This window comes from Xenopus tropicalis, chromosome 6 (assembly GCF_000004195.4).
Source record: "Xenopus tropicalis strain Nigerian chromosome 6, UCB_Xtro_10.0, whole genome shotgun sequence".
Lineage (NCBI taxonomy): Eukaryota > Metazoa > Chordata > Amphibia > Anura > Pipidae > Xenopus > Xenopus tropicalis.
Genome location: NC_030682.2, coordinates 146,543,080 through 146,557,628, shown reverse-complemented (window position 1 = coordinate 146,557,628; position 14,549 = coordinate 146,543,080). Strand labels below are relative to the sequence as shown.

The window sequence follows — 14,549 nt, the reverse complement described above, 5'->3', positions numbered from 1 at the left end:
ACGTCACGTTCTCGCGAGAAGAGACTGCGGGATTTACCTGTCAGGCAGCAGCGGGACGGGAATATCCCTGCGGGAGGGTTAAACTGCTCCCCGCTCTGCGCTACGGATTGCGGGGCTGGCACGTCACTTCCGGATCCGTTGGGCGGAATTCCCATTTTGTGTATCTGGGATTTTAAAGCTCTATTTGTAGTGTGAGTAGCGGGAGCAGCTGTGGGGCAGGGATACCCGGCTGTGTGTGTGGCCCCTTGTGTTGCATGCTGGGATTGCTGTCAGTGGCACATACCGGGCCCGGGCATTGCCCTCAGCTGTGGGGTGTATTTATCAAGCTGTGTAAAATGTGAGTGAAGCCTTACCAGTGATGTGACCAGGGCAACCAATCAGCAATTAGCTTTCAATAGATAGAAAAGTAAAGCAAAGCACCTGATTGGCTGCTATCAGCAACATCACCGGTAATGTTTTACTCCACTTTCTACACATTGTGATAAATATACTCCCCTATGTGTTGTTTTGCCCCACATCATTCATACAGTGTTAGGAATGCTCTGGCTCTGGCATGTCGGGGGCTGGTTCTGACCCAAAGCTTTGGGCACCTGGAGATGCAGTGGAACTGTAACCCCAAGGATCCCGCCGGCAGCAGAATGTTATTGGGGAGCTGGGGTTGTGCCTGTATAAACACCGTGCCCGTTTCATGCCCAAACTCTGCGGGGATGGTGTTCTTTTAGCCCAGGGGTGGGCAAACTACGGCCCGCGGGCCACATCCGGCCGCCGAGTATTGGTGTGTCTCGCTTTTCCTAACAGAGACCGCAGTTTTCAATCGTCTGTCTTTCAGAAAATCCCAACTCCGCAGTCTCATCACGCGAGACTTGGCGTAAAGACTGCATGTAAGCGCAGCGACGCAAAACCTAGGGGACTGACGCACGGAGATGGTGCTGGCCGGCCCGTCTGTCAAATTTTAAAAGTCAATGTGGCCCCTGAGCCTAAAAGTTTGCCCACCCCTGTTTTAACAAGTGTCATCAATATATCTTCTGATACGCACGGTTCTAGATATAATAGGGTGTCATTGTCCAGGCCCTATAGAAATGGAAAATTTCACCAAGTCCAACACTTTATCGGTAGAATTTCAATTCAGCCTTCTTATTGGTTTGTCCGGGGAGAAAGCAGAAGGGACTGGGTACAAAAAAACAAAGTTGGGTCAGTACCTAGAACCCTTGGTATAATATATTAAACTAGAGCCTCTAGAGCTTGGCCAGAGAACGCACTGCACAATTGTTCCGTCAGTCTATTATGTCTAATTGTACTGAATTTCCGCGTCTCCGATTATAACATTTCTGTTTTTCTCTGCAGAATCTGTATTTAATGAAGAATGAGTGCCCCCGATTATATGCAATGCGCGGAGGACCATCAGACCCTCCTTGTCGTGGTTCAGTCCATCGGGGTCATCAAGAATGAGAATTTCTTCAAGATCTATAACCGCGTGTCATCGGTGTGCCAGGTCAACCCTATGAACACTCAGCGCTTGCTGTTTATCCGGTACCGGCACCAGTACCCCGTTGAGAACAATGAGTGGGGCGACTTCCAGACTCACCGTAAAGTGGTCGGCCTCATATCTATTGCCGAGTGCGGCTCCGCCAGGGACTTGCCTCCCACCATCTTGAAGTTCGAGCAGCAGAAGGAAGCTTACAGTTCCACTCTGTACGACTCGCGGCTGTTTGTTTTTGGGTTTCAGGGCGAGATGGCGGATCAGAGCCGCATTGACGTTGCTTCCTATCCCAGCTACGATGACTGCGCTGCGGTGGATAAGCGGGTGGAGGATTTTATTCAGTCCCTTTTTATTGTCCTGGAAAGCAAACGTCTAGACAGGACTAGTGAGAAGTCTGGGGAGAAGATCCCTTTGCTGTATGTCCCATATGAGAAGAAGGACTTTGTAGGGTTGGACCCAGATAGCCGGTGAGTCCTGTTATAGGCATGCAATTTACTGAACACTTCAATCTAATGTTTTTAATTGTTTTGTCTGCCACAAAGCTATTAGGAAGCGTAACCCCCACTGTTGTTCCTTAACCAGAAGCTGCTGGGAGATTCAGTTACAAATAGATAACTCCTCACCTTTCACATTTGTAAGCAGCAGTCCTGCCCTGCTTTATGGCTGAGATTCTAGCTATCTGTATAACAGAGCATTCTGTCACAGTGGCACAGATCCTATCTGATCCCCCCATTGTAAGCAGCAGTCCTGCCCTGCTTTATGGCTGAGGTTCTAGCTATCTGTATAACAGAGCATTCTGTCACAGTGGCACAGATCCTATCTGATCCCCCCATTGTAAGCAGCAGTCCTGCCCTGCTTTATGGCTGAGGTTCTAGCTATCTGTATAACAGAGCATTCTGTCACAGTGGCACAGATCCTATCTGATCCCCCCCATTGTAAGCAGCAGTCCTGCCCTGCTTTATGGCTGAGATTCTAGCTATCTGTATAACAGAGCATTCTGTCACAGTGGCACAGATCCTATCTGATCCCCCCATTGTAAGCAGCAGTCCTGCCCTGCTTTATGGCTGAGATTCTAGCTATCTGTATAACAGAGCATTCTGTCACAGTGGCACAGATCCTATCTGATCCCCCCATTGTAAGCAGCAGTCCTGCCCTGCTTTATGGCTGAGATTCTAGCTATCTGTATAACAGAGCATTCTGTCACAGTGGCACAGATCCTATCTGATCCCCCCCCCCCATTGTAAGCAGCAGTCCTGCCCTGCTTTATGGCTGAGATTCTAGCTATCTGTATAACAGAGCATTCTGTCACAGTGGCACAGATCCTATCTGATCCCTTACCTTCCCATTGGGCTATTGCTGATGTGTATTACTGTTACTTTTTCTGGGATAAGCACTCCTTATATGATAACCAATTCAGATCTAGTCATATCCAATCGAAGCTGTTCCCAGCTCATTTATGCATCAGAACTGAATTGCTACTACAGAGAGGGTTATCCTTCCAAAATGTCTTTTTTCATGCTATTTTTGTGACAGATAGTTTAACCACATATATGTTCAGCTTCTATTAAAGGAGAAGGAAAGGCTAATAAAGAGTTAATCTCAAGCTGCAGGCATACCTTCAGTTGTCTCAACAGAACCCCTAATTCTCCCTATATTTTTCCCATTCAGATGATCAGAAGCCTCATAGGAAAAAAAAAATCGATGAGCTGTGTAAAGAAAGTTCCCATAATGCCTCACTCCTGCACTCAGACCCAGACCGGTGTACATGCTCAGTTAGTAAGACTATGAGTCAGCTTCCTGCTGATTGGCTCAGATCCACATTCCTTAGGGGAGGGAAGTGAGTTCTTAGCATTCTTGAGGGAAGGGGGAAGCAGGAGAGGGAAGAGAGGAGAGAGCTGCGTGTCTCTGGCACAGGAAAACAGAGACAACAAATCTTTTGATAGAGGACTCAGTGCAGCGTTTCTGTGAGTGCTTATGGCTGTATTTACATAGACTTTTCTGATAAAGCTTACTGAGTTTGTACCTTTCCTTCTCATTTAATACTGGCACCTTGAAAGACATCCAGCACCATTTCATTCTCCTGACTCGTGCAGCAACTTTATGTATAATTGGTGGCTTAGCTTTTTGCTAATCATTCCCATTCAGTACCACTGTTTATTCTGTTCCCCCAGGCACTATAAGAAGCGCTGCCAGGGCCGAATGCGCAAGCACGTGGGAGACCTGTGCCTACAGGCAGGGATGTTACAGGATGCGCTGGTGCATTACCACATGGCTGTGGAGCTCTTACGGGCCGTCAATGACTTTGTCTGGCTCGGAGGTAAGGGTATCATTGTCTTTACTCGGATCCATGTGTCCTTTGTGCCCTAGAAATAAACAGTACACCCTGTTGTAAAATGTAATGATCTTATAGGTCACAGACAAGTTCCACGACCATATAAAGGTGACTTCAAATATCCTTATGTTTTACAACAGGGGGTACATAGGGATGTACCGAATCCACTATTTTTGCATTCGGCCGAACCTGGAATCCTTTGTAAAAGATTCAGCTGAAAACTTAACCGAATCCAAATCTTAATTTGAATTTGCAAAGTAGGACACGGAAGGGTTAAATATTTTCAGCTGATCCATATGAGGGTATAGATTATTATTTGTGTAGGATAATATAAATCTATATCACATGTGTCAGTATGTATATGTGGGAGCAGCCATATTGTTTCCTACCAAGTGTGCTAGAAAATATTAGAGAAAAAGCTTGAACTTGATGGACGTGTTTATTCAACAGTAAAGGGGTGGTTCAACTTTAATTTAATTTTTAATATGTTATAGCATCTTTGCAATTAGTCTTCATTATTTATTATATATAGTTTTTTAATTCAGCTTTCAAATGGGGGTCACCAAAAACTATTGCTCTGTGAGGCTACAATTTTATTGTTATTGTTACTTTTTTAACTTTTTTTTTTTTATTCAGTCCCTCTCCTATTCATATATCATTTTCTCTTTTACACCACTCCCTGGTTGTTAAGGTAATTTGGACCCTAGCAACCAGATAGCAGTTATAACTCCAGACTGGAGAGCTTCTGAACAATTATTGAAATAATTAAAAAAAACTCTAAATAATAAAAATTGAAGACCAATTGCATATTGTCTCAGAATATCACTCTCTATAACATACTAAACGTTAACTCAAAGGTGAACAACCCCCTTAAGTGCTTTTTAACTATATGTATATGATGTTCTGCGCTATCTTTGCAGCCGCCCTGGAAGGCCTGTGCTCCGCATCTGTTATTCACCATTACCCCGGAGGCACAGGGGGCAAGGCTGGAACCCAGAGAAGGCAGAGCGTCACACTGTCTGCTGATTCCTTCAAGAGACACCGACCAGGTAGAACTAACCTGACCCAATGTGGGGGTGCTCAGGCTCTAAAATGTTTAAGAAGCTCATAGGCTCTTATGAGCAATAGATTTAATGCTTTATGTTTGTGCATTAATCAATTTGTATGTATTTTATCCTTAATTGCCTCTGTTACAGTTACTGTCGGATGATGCAGGACCATGTTGTTAGGCTTCCTTCTATTTTCTTACAGGCCCCTTGGAATCTTTATTCTGCTCTCTTGCGCCATCTTGTGTTTGTCTCTTGGCACTACAAGCGCATATTTGCTTTATAAACTGCTGTAATGCTGTGTTGCATTGCTGCTCTATGTACTTGCATTCAGGAGTATACATTTTGCTGATTTGTTTCCCCTCTGGCAAAAAGAATCAGCCTTGTGTTAGGTTACACTATATATGTTGTATATGTTCAGAGCAGTAGCCCCAAAAGCTGGGACCTTATCTGAATGGCTTATGGGTATTTACACTGCTGCCTGAGTGATAAGGGCCCAGTAGCCCAGGAGTAGGAGGGTAGGAGAGGTTAGCTGCAGCGGAGAAAACAACACACTAAATGCACATATTAGGTGGCCATACAAGGAAAAATCCACTTAAAGTGGACAATATTGGGCTAATACGATTGTTAGGCCCTAGGGCCAAACAATTGAATTAAAATGGCGGGGGTATGGGCCGTTGGACCGAGGACCACATTAATGAGCCGATACAGTCCCCCAATTGACACCTGGCCGATATTCGGCAACTGTCAATCAGGAAGGCCCGTCGGGGGGGCCATACATGGGCAGATAAACTGCCAAATCTCTCTAAAGGACTTGATGTGGCAGCTTAAATTTGCCCGTGTATGGCCACCTGTACACTATTGTGTGGCATTAGAAATGTGTTCACAGAATTAAAAAAGGATTTAAGAGTAACTTTTTTTTTGGCTCTGGAAGTGAAAGAGGTGCCAGTGCATACCGTACACATGGCCTCTCTGTGGCTATATATTTAGTTTGATCTTTAAGGGGTTAATATGATATTTTCTGTTTTACATTTTCATTTAAATAAATGTTTATATTTTAATTTTTTTTTACATTCCTTATAGGTGCACAGGAAGTTCTCATTGACCCAGGTGAGTTCCCATAATATTTATTGCATCCAATGTTGATTCCTTATGTGCCACTTATAAAATGTCCCTGTGAAGCCAAATGTTATAAATTATTTGTTATAAAATGGGTATCCTTAGTTTTTTTTAAGTTTCACTGTAGGTGCCATGAAAAGACTGCTGTGTGTTATACCTATGGGTCTGATTATGTTATCTGTTATTTATGAGCTTCCAATTCCCTCACACTCAGCTGCACATTGGGGTTGGAAGTCAACTGGAGACAGGAACATGTGCAGTGTGCTGGGTAGATGGAGGGTAATTTGTAAGTGAAGGTATGGAGGGTAATTAGTAAGTGAAGGTATGGAGGGTAATTAGTAAGTGAAGGTATGGAGGGTAATTAGTAAGTGAAGGTATGGAGGGTAATTAGTAAGTGAAGGTATGGAGGGTAATTAGTAAGTGAAGGTATGGAGGGTAATTAGTAAGTGAAGGTATGGAGGGTAATTAGTAAGTGAAGGTATGGAGGGTAATTAGTAAGTGAAGGTATGGAGGGTAATTAGTAAGTGAAGGTATGGAGGGTAATTAGTTAGGAATGCAGGAGGGCAAAGGCTTTTGTTCCCTTTGGTTATTAGCTAGGGATGCACCAAATCCAGTTTTTTTGGGTTCAGCCAAACCCCCGAACCCACCCTGATGCATTCAGCCGAATACCCAACCCAATCCAAATACTAATAAGCATATACTAATAAGGATCTGGAAGGGGTAAAAATCGGTGGTGACATTTTTTTCCCCCTAACATTTAACCCTTCCAAATGCTAATTTCTGCTAATTAAGATTTGGTTCGGCCAAATCCCAACCCTGCCGAATAAGGCCAAATCCTGGCCGAATACGAAACCTATTTATTAGCAATGTACTTTAAATCTTTGTTCTCGTGTTTCATCCCAGAAATAATAATATGGACCATCATTGTGCCACTGGGTTGCAGCAAATTCGTTTCTCTCATTATATCTACAAACTGTCAGACTGTTACCCACGTTTGTTATATTTAACATAAAGCCTTATACATTGCTCCTTCTTACTTCTCTAGGTGCTCTGTCGACTAATGGGATCAATATGGACGCCAGCACCGAGATTGGCCGTGCCAAAAATTGCCTGAGCCCTGACGACATCATTGAGAAATACAAGGAGGCCATCTCTTGCTATGGGAAGGTGCGGGCATTGTGGGATTGTGCGTAACCTCATTTGTATTGGCCATCTGGGCACTTGGGTCTTTGCACCCCCTACTCTTCTACATACAGTGAGGTTTGGCCCCGTTGACCTGTTGTATATGAAATAGCCAGCTTATATTTATGGCATACGAGTAGCTTCAGGGAACGCAGGGTTCTAACTGCCCCCCCACCTCGAGGCTCTGACTGAGCCCCATATAACACTGTAGGAAGGTAGCAACTGTACCTCAAAGTGGGGCTAAACCCTAAAAGTCTGGAAAACCCCGGTGTAAGAAGTTACTCTTTCATGTTACTCTCTCATGTTACACTGTGAGGACATGGGGTGCCCCCCTGCATTTAACTGGGGCTTATTCACAAACCCAAACAGGACCTGCTCTTTAACCTTTAGCCAAGGTTCAGTGCATCCCTTTGCTCCAATTGGTTGGATACTTGCATAGTCTCCTATATTCTATACATTCTTGCGCTGCTCGCTTCCCAGTATGTGTGGCACCCTCTCAGCATAAACCCAAACCTTTGTCTTTCCAGTCCAAGGCGGCAGGGGTGATCGAGCTGGAAGCCTGTGTGAAGGCCGTACGTGTGCTGGCCATACAGAAAAGGAGCATGGAGGCCTCGGAATTCCTTCAGAATGTAGTGTACATCAATCTGCGCCAGGTGAGTGCCGGCTGTGATTGGCTGCCAGTCCCCGTAGGGCTGATTTACTGGTAATTATGTTGATTACATCATAGGCCAACCCCCTATTTCTCATTGGCAGATTCAAAAAATGGTCTGTAGACTAAATTTTACTACGTTATAGAATTTCCAGCTTTCAAATGGGGGTCACTGACCCCGGCAGCCAAAACCTATTGCTCTGTGAGGCTCCAGTTTTATTGTTATTGTTACTTTTTATTCCTTATCTTCCTATTCAGTCCCTCTCCTATTCATATTCCAGTCCCTCATTCCAATCAAAGCCTGGTTGCTAGGGTAATTTGGACCATAGCAGCCAGATTGCTGAAATTCCAAACTGCAAAGCTGCCACATAAAAAGCTAAATAATTCAAAAACCACAAATAATAAAAAAAAAAAAATGAAGACCAATTGCAAATTGTCTCAGAATAGCACTCTCTACATCATACTAAAAGTTAAGTTGAAGGTGAACAACCCCTTTGAGTACAAAAACCCTAAAAACTCAAATGTAAAAATTTGCCATTTAAAAGCTTGTGAGTATCTACAGAAGCCAATGGGGGTTGTCCTAGGCAAAGTCAAGGCGTATTCTCAAACTCAAATTTTTCGAGTTTTTACAGCTCGTAAACTTTCATTTTTTTTTTTTTTTATTTCAAACGAGTTTTCCTTATTAATAAATAAGTGATCGTTCATTATGCGAGTTTATTCGGTTTAGAAAAACAAACTAAAAATTGATATATCCGCCTGTAAACCAGTTGGTCTATGGTCAGGTCATTCCTGGTTACACTAGGGGGCACTAGCGCTCAGGGCACGTACATTTGGAATATATTAATAAAAGCGGTAGTTAATTATGCTCTTATCGGCAGAAAGGTGGAGAAGGGGTTTGGGGTAAGGCTCACTAAGGCTGGGGGCTTTTTGGTACATTTTAGGGCTTTTGTTCCCCTTTATCCTGCTCAGATCTTTCCTTTTGGGGTAGAAAAAGAGTTAAATTCCTCCCCCTCCTATTTACAGAGAGAGAGCTGTTTAGTGTAAATCACCTGGAAGCTCTAAATCACGCGCTCTTGTTATTACCCAATTAGCAAGGTGTTCAGTGCTGCCGTCTCAGTGAGGCATTTCGAAGCGAGCGCTCCATCCCGGGTAAATGCACATTATACGCCATGTTAATTACACAATTTGCAGTTACGCCGTGCAGCAGCGCCGAGCAGCTCCCTTTTCCAAAATAACTTTTTCCCACAGCAGCCATAGGGCTTGGTAGGAGCTGAGCAGCTGGATCTCTTTGGCTGGATGGTTCATGCGCAGGAAGTGGGGGGGATATTTGTGCGCTCATATAGGGGTGTATAATGCTCAGTGGGATTCAGGTACAAACAGCTGCGCCGGGGTTATATACGCGGCAGTAATAGGGGTGAGGTATAGGGGAGCGCAAGTGTTTGTAATGCCGCCATTAACTGAAGCCCCCTGTAACCCCCTGGGGGTTAAATGCAGACGCCACTCATTGAGGGAGCCCTCCCATATATTCATTTAGAAGGAAGAGCTAGACTGCGAGGTGCTGCACGGTTTTGCCTCTACCCATAATGCTTTTAGCCAGTTTCCCCGCACTGGGGCAATAACTGTCTGGCAATTCTATGGCGGACATTAGGCCGGCATTGCTTCTATTTCTGCTAGGGAGGCGCAGAATCCCAGATTAGGATTTGTATTTGGTTCAGGATTCGGCTGAATCCTCCAGGGTGGGTTCAGGGGTTCGGACAAACTTTTTTGGGTTCGGTGCATCCCTAATTTCTGCAATGAGTTTCCTCATTCTTTTCCCTCGTTCACCCCAGGGTGTAGACTGTGCCTGGGAGCTGCTTACAGGGCTGTGGGGTCGGTATATAAACCCTTAGACTCCGACCCGACTCCAAGTACCCAAAGATGACTCCATCCCCACAAATCCCTAGCCCTAGCTGGAGTCTGTAGGTAAATCCTTACACTCCAACTCCTCAGTTTATGGTACCACTGACTCCAGGTAGCCAAAATTGCTTCCGACTCTAACTCATTTACCCTCCTGCCTGAGTGGGATCCAAGATGTCCACCCCGCCACCTTTTAACAGGAACTTTAGAAGCATCCGGATAATAATTCAAGTTTCATGTTAAAGATAGATTAGGAAGTGGAATATTAACAAACAAAAGAATGAAATGACTAACTGCAAGATTTTTTAGCAACAGTTCCCCCCCTCTTGGATATCACTCAGCGCAGCCAGGATTCTTTCTCTAGGATTCTGCCAGCCAAGACACTCTAGGGATCATTTAACTTATGCCACACATCCCTCTGTACGCACTGAAATTTCAGTATTGGATGTGGGCCCCTGGGCATCCCTGCCATTAGATAGGTGCTGGAGTATGATACTTTTTATACTAGGAAATTTTTTGACGATTACTCCTTTACATAGAAATAATCAATTCAATAACAAAATGATTCAAGGAATAAATGGAGATGTAAAAGCCCTGCAGTGAGCACAGATGGCCATTAGGGGCCAGTAGTGCTACACAGTTTGGCCAGTGTACAATTGCAACTGTATATAGAGGTTGTAGTTTTACTGCACTGGAACATGAACTGGAACTACACAGTGAGGAAAAGGGATATTGACATTGCCCCCTGGCCCCCATAACTGATCTCTCTTGCATGGAACTAGGGAGGTGCAGGGAAGCTGAAATACCCACGCCACTTTTACTCTCACTTTGGGTTGCGGATGGTGTGTGTGTGATAGTGTCTATATGCATTAGTTTTAGGTTCATAATAATTTTATTCTAGTTTTGTTATTTCAGCACAAGGCTGCAGGCTGAGTTATACAGGGAACTCTGAGTATCACTCATGTATTATAAGGGATAATGTACCCCCTACTGTAAATGATAAGGATATTAGCAGTCACTGAGGGGTTCTGTGCCCATATAAAGGCACAAGGCTGCAGGCTGAGTTATACAGGGAACTCTGAGTATCACTCATGTATTATAAGGGGTAATGTACCCCCTACTGTAAATGATAAGGATATTAGCAGTCACTGAGGGGTTCTGTGCCCCCCATATAAAGGCACAAGGCTGCAGGCTGAGTTATACAGGGAACTCTGAGTATCACTCATGTATTATAAGGGGTAATGTACCCCCTACTGTAAATGATAAGGATATTAGCAGTCACTGAGGGGTTCTGTGCCCCCCATATAAAGGCACAAGGCTGCAGGCTGAGTTATACAGGGAACTCTGAGTATCACTCATGTATTATAAGGGATAATGTACCCCCTACTGTAAATGATAAGGATATTAGCAGTCACTGAGGGGTTCTGTGCCCCCCATATAAAGGCACAAGGCTGCAGGCTGAGTTATACAGGGAACTCTGAGTATCACTCATGTATTATAAGGGATAATGTACCCCCTACTGTAAATGATAAGGATATTAGCAGTCACTGAGGGGTTCTGTGCCCATATAAAGGCACAAGGCTGCAGGCTGAGTTATACAGGGAACTCTGAGTATCACTCATGTATTATAAGGGATAATGTACCCCCTACTGTAAATGATAAGAAAATGCCAATGATATCAATAAGCCATACTTTTGTATTATATATATATATATGTGTGTGTGTGTGTGTGTGTGTGTTTATATGGCAAATGTCTGCTGTAATGTTGCTCTAGACATACACAATACAAATGACTGTCTGTCTCGGTTGCAGCTTTCCGAAGAAGAGAAGATTCAGCGTTACAGTGTACTCTCTGAATTGTACGAACTCATCGGCTTTCGTCGCAAATCTTCCTTCTTTAAACGTGTCGCTGCAATGCAGTGTGTGGCCCCAAGTATCGTAGAGCCCGGATGGAAGGCCTGCTATAAACTCCTGCTGGAGACGCTGCCGGGATACAGCCTGTCACTGGATCCCAAGGACTTTAGTAAAGGTACCTGCTGCTTGTTGCTTTTTGTAATGGAAACACTATGGCGCCTCCTACCCATATGTATAAATACAAATATACAGAGAAGGAATGTTCTGGGCACACAATAAGCTGTACCCCCATACTGTACTGTCTAAGGGAAACACTATGGCACCCCCTACCCATATGTATAAATACAAATATACAGAGAAGGAATGTTCTGGGCACACAATAAGCTGTACCCTCATACTGTACTATCTAAGGGAAACACTATGGCACCTCCTACCCATATGTATAAATACAAATATACAGAGAAGGAATGCTCTGGGCACACAATAAGCTGTACCCCCATACTGTACTGTCTAAGGGAAACACTATGGCACCTCCTACCCATATGTATAAATACAAATATACAGAGAAGGAATGTTCTGGGCACACAATAAGCTGTACCCCCATACTGTACTGTCTAAGGGAAACACTATTGCACCTCCTACCCATATGTATAAATACAAATATACAGAGAAGGAATGCTCTGGGCACACAATAAGCTGTACCCCCATACTGTACTGTCTAAGGGAAACACTATGGCACCCCTACCCATATGTATAAATACAAATATACAGAGAAGGAATGTTCTGGGCACACAATAAGCTGTACCCCCATACTGTACTGTCTAAGGGAAACACTATGGCACCCCCTACCCATATGTATAAATACAAATATACAGAGAAGGAATGTTCTATACAGTAAGCTTCCTGTACTCACAGACTTTATAAAGACAATGCTGGGAGTTGTAGTTGAATAGGAGCTGTCTTGCTGCAGGCTGGAGTCCCTATACTTGCACTATAGAACCAGCAATGCTTTGTTTTTCCCGTAGGAACGTTGGAACCCCCTCCCGTGAAACCCATTGTAACTCACAATCCTTGGCGCCCTCTCTCTGAATTATCCTTATTTTCCGCCACTCCAGGCACAAAGGCTCCCGTATATAACATTTCATTCCTTTTCCGTAAAGCAGTTATTTTGTTAGGAACTCTTGAGGTAGAAAAGACTTTTCAGAAATCTCATTTCTATTGCCATTTCCAGCAGGAAAGTAAGTTTTGTAGCGGAGCCTGTTTAACAAAGGAACCAGCACAATGACTTAAATGGCGGGTGTGCTTCTGTGCCCAAGGCATGTAAAGAGGGCAGTGTTGCAGTGCGGGAGGAGATTCATTTGAGGATCATTGGGGTACGGGAGAGGGGGGGCTCTAAGCCATTAGGATGTTCGGCGCGGTGGCACTGAATCCCCCCTGTAGGATGTGCCTGGGCCAGGCAGGAATGTTTGTCTGGGAAGGCAGAGATGTGAGCAGCGAGTGCTGGATTCTAGCAGCGCCTACAAAAGAGCAGCAGTCGCAATCCCACGCATTGGAAAAATAACATCTCGTTATATGATATATTTGTGCACTCATACAGAAGCCCTGCTACAGGCTGGGAGACGTGGGGAGAACACCAGCTGTATTTTGCACCCCCAAGTCCTTCAGTTAGATTATGGGTGCATAGTGGGGCTTTTTAAGTGGTCCTGTTGCCACCTTATTACCCCAGAGTATGGCTGTATGGCTAAATTAGTACCAGGATATAGCACTTACCCCATGAAAACACAATGGGGGTTATTTATAAAGACTGAGCACATTTGCACCTAGGCAGTAACCCATGGCAACCCATCAGATATTTGCTTTCACTGCTCAACCTGCAGCTGGATGAGAAAGGCTAATTACTGATTGGTTGCTATAGGTTACTGCCCAGGTGCAAAGTCTTTATAAATGACCCCCTATGTGCGGACTCTTCATTAGAATTGCTTCATCTTGCAGAACTCTAAGGGAGCAAAGGAGAGGATTTGGTACCCCTGACCTCGTACACCAGTGCTGTCCAACTTCTACTGTGCCGAGGGCCGGAATTTCTCTAGCATACATGGTGGAGGGCCGCTAATGGAAGCCAGTTTTGACCACTCCCCTTTTTGAAACCACACCCACTTCAAAACCACACCTATTTTATCACAATGGTGGTAGCACAGCAAAATCCCAAATGCTTGCGGGGATATCAACCGTCATTCATATGTGAAAGAATTATGTCATATTAAGATATACCCTTAAATTCCATATGCCTCCTCCTCCCCTGTGGATAGCAGAGCAACCCCCAGTACATAATTACACACCTTAGGGACCATTTAATGGCTATTTCCAACTGCTAACAAACTCCCACAACAAACCCATGCCAGGTTCACCTCCCACAAGCAGCATAGGGCAGGCAGAGTATGGCACACACAGGCAGCACTCTGCCTGTCCTATGCTGTCTGTGTGTGCCATACTCTGCCTGTCCTACCCTGCCTGTGTGTGCCATACTCTGCCTTCCCTAAGCTGCCTCTGTGTGCCATACTCTGCCTGCCTACCCTGCCTGTGTGTGCCATACTCTGCCTGCCCTACCCTTCCTGTGTGTGCCATTCCCTCCCTGACCTATGCTGCCTGTGTGTGCCATACTCTACCTGCCCTATGCTGGCTGTATGTGCCATACTCTGCCTGTCCTACCCTTCCTGTGTGTGCCATTCCCTCCCTGACCTATGCTGCCTGTGTGTGCCATACTCTACCTGCCCTATGCTGGCTGTATGTGCCATATTCTGCCTACAGTACCTATGTCTGAGGTGTGAAGAAGTGAACAATGGGAGTGATTACAGTCTGAGCCTGAGGTGTGAACACTGCAGGGGGTGAAAAATGCAGGTATTAAAAGGTGTGAAAAACACAGGGGATTACATGTTTAAACAATACAGAGGGATTACAGCCTGAATCTGAGGTGAGAACCATGCAGGGGGGCAG

The 14,549-nt window shown here is 44.6% G+C and overlaps 1 protein-coding gene across 2 annotated transcripts in view; it reads left to right on the top strand.

The window, feature by feature from the left end:
* The window catches only part of trappc9 (trafficking protein particle complex 9), a 287,181-nt gene continuing 272,632 nt past the window's right edge, over positions 1-14,549 (top strand). The window contains exons 1-8 of one of the 2 annotated variants that reach the window (XM_012964380.3): positions 1-191; positions 1,345-1,947; positions 3,652-3,797; positions 4,733-4,861; positions 5,942-5,968; positions 7,023-7,144; positions 7,687-7,812; positions 11,517-11,733. In XM_012964380.3, the coding sequence (XP_012819834.1) occupies positions 1,364-1,947; positions 3,652-3,797; positions 4,733-4,861; positions 5,942-5,968; positions 7,023-7,144; positions 7,687-7,812; positions 11,517-11,733 (1,351 nt within the window). In that variant the 5' untranslated portion in view covers positions 1-191; positions 1,345-1,363. 2 annotated transcript variants of the gene reach the window in all.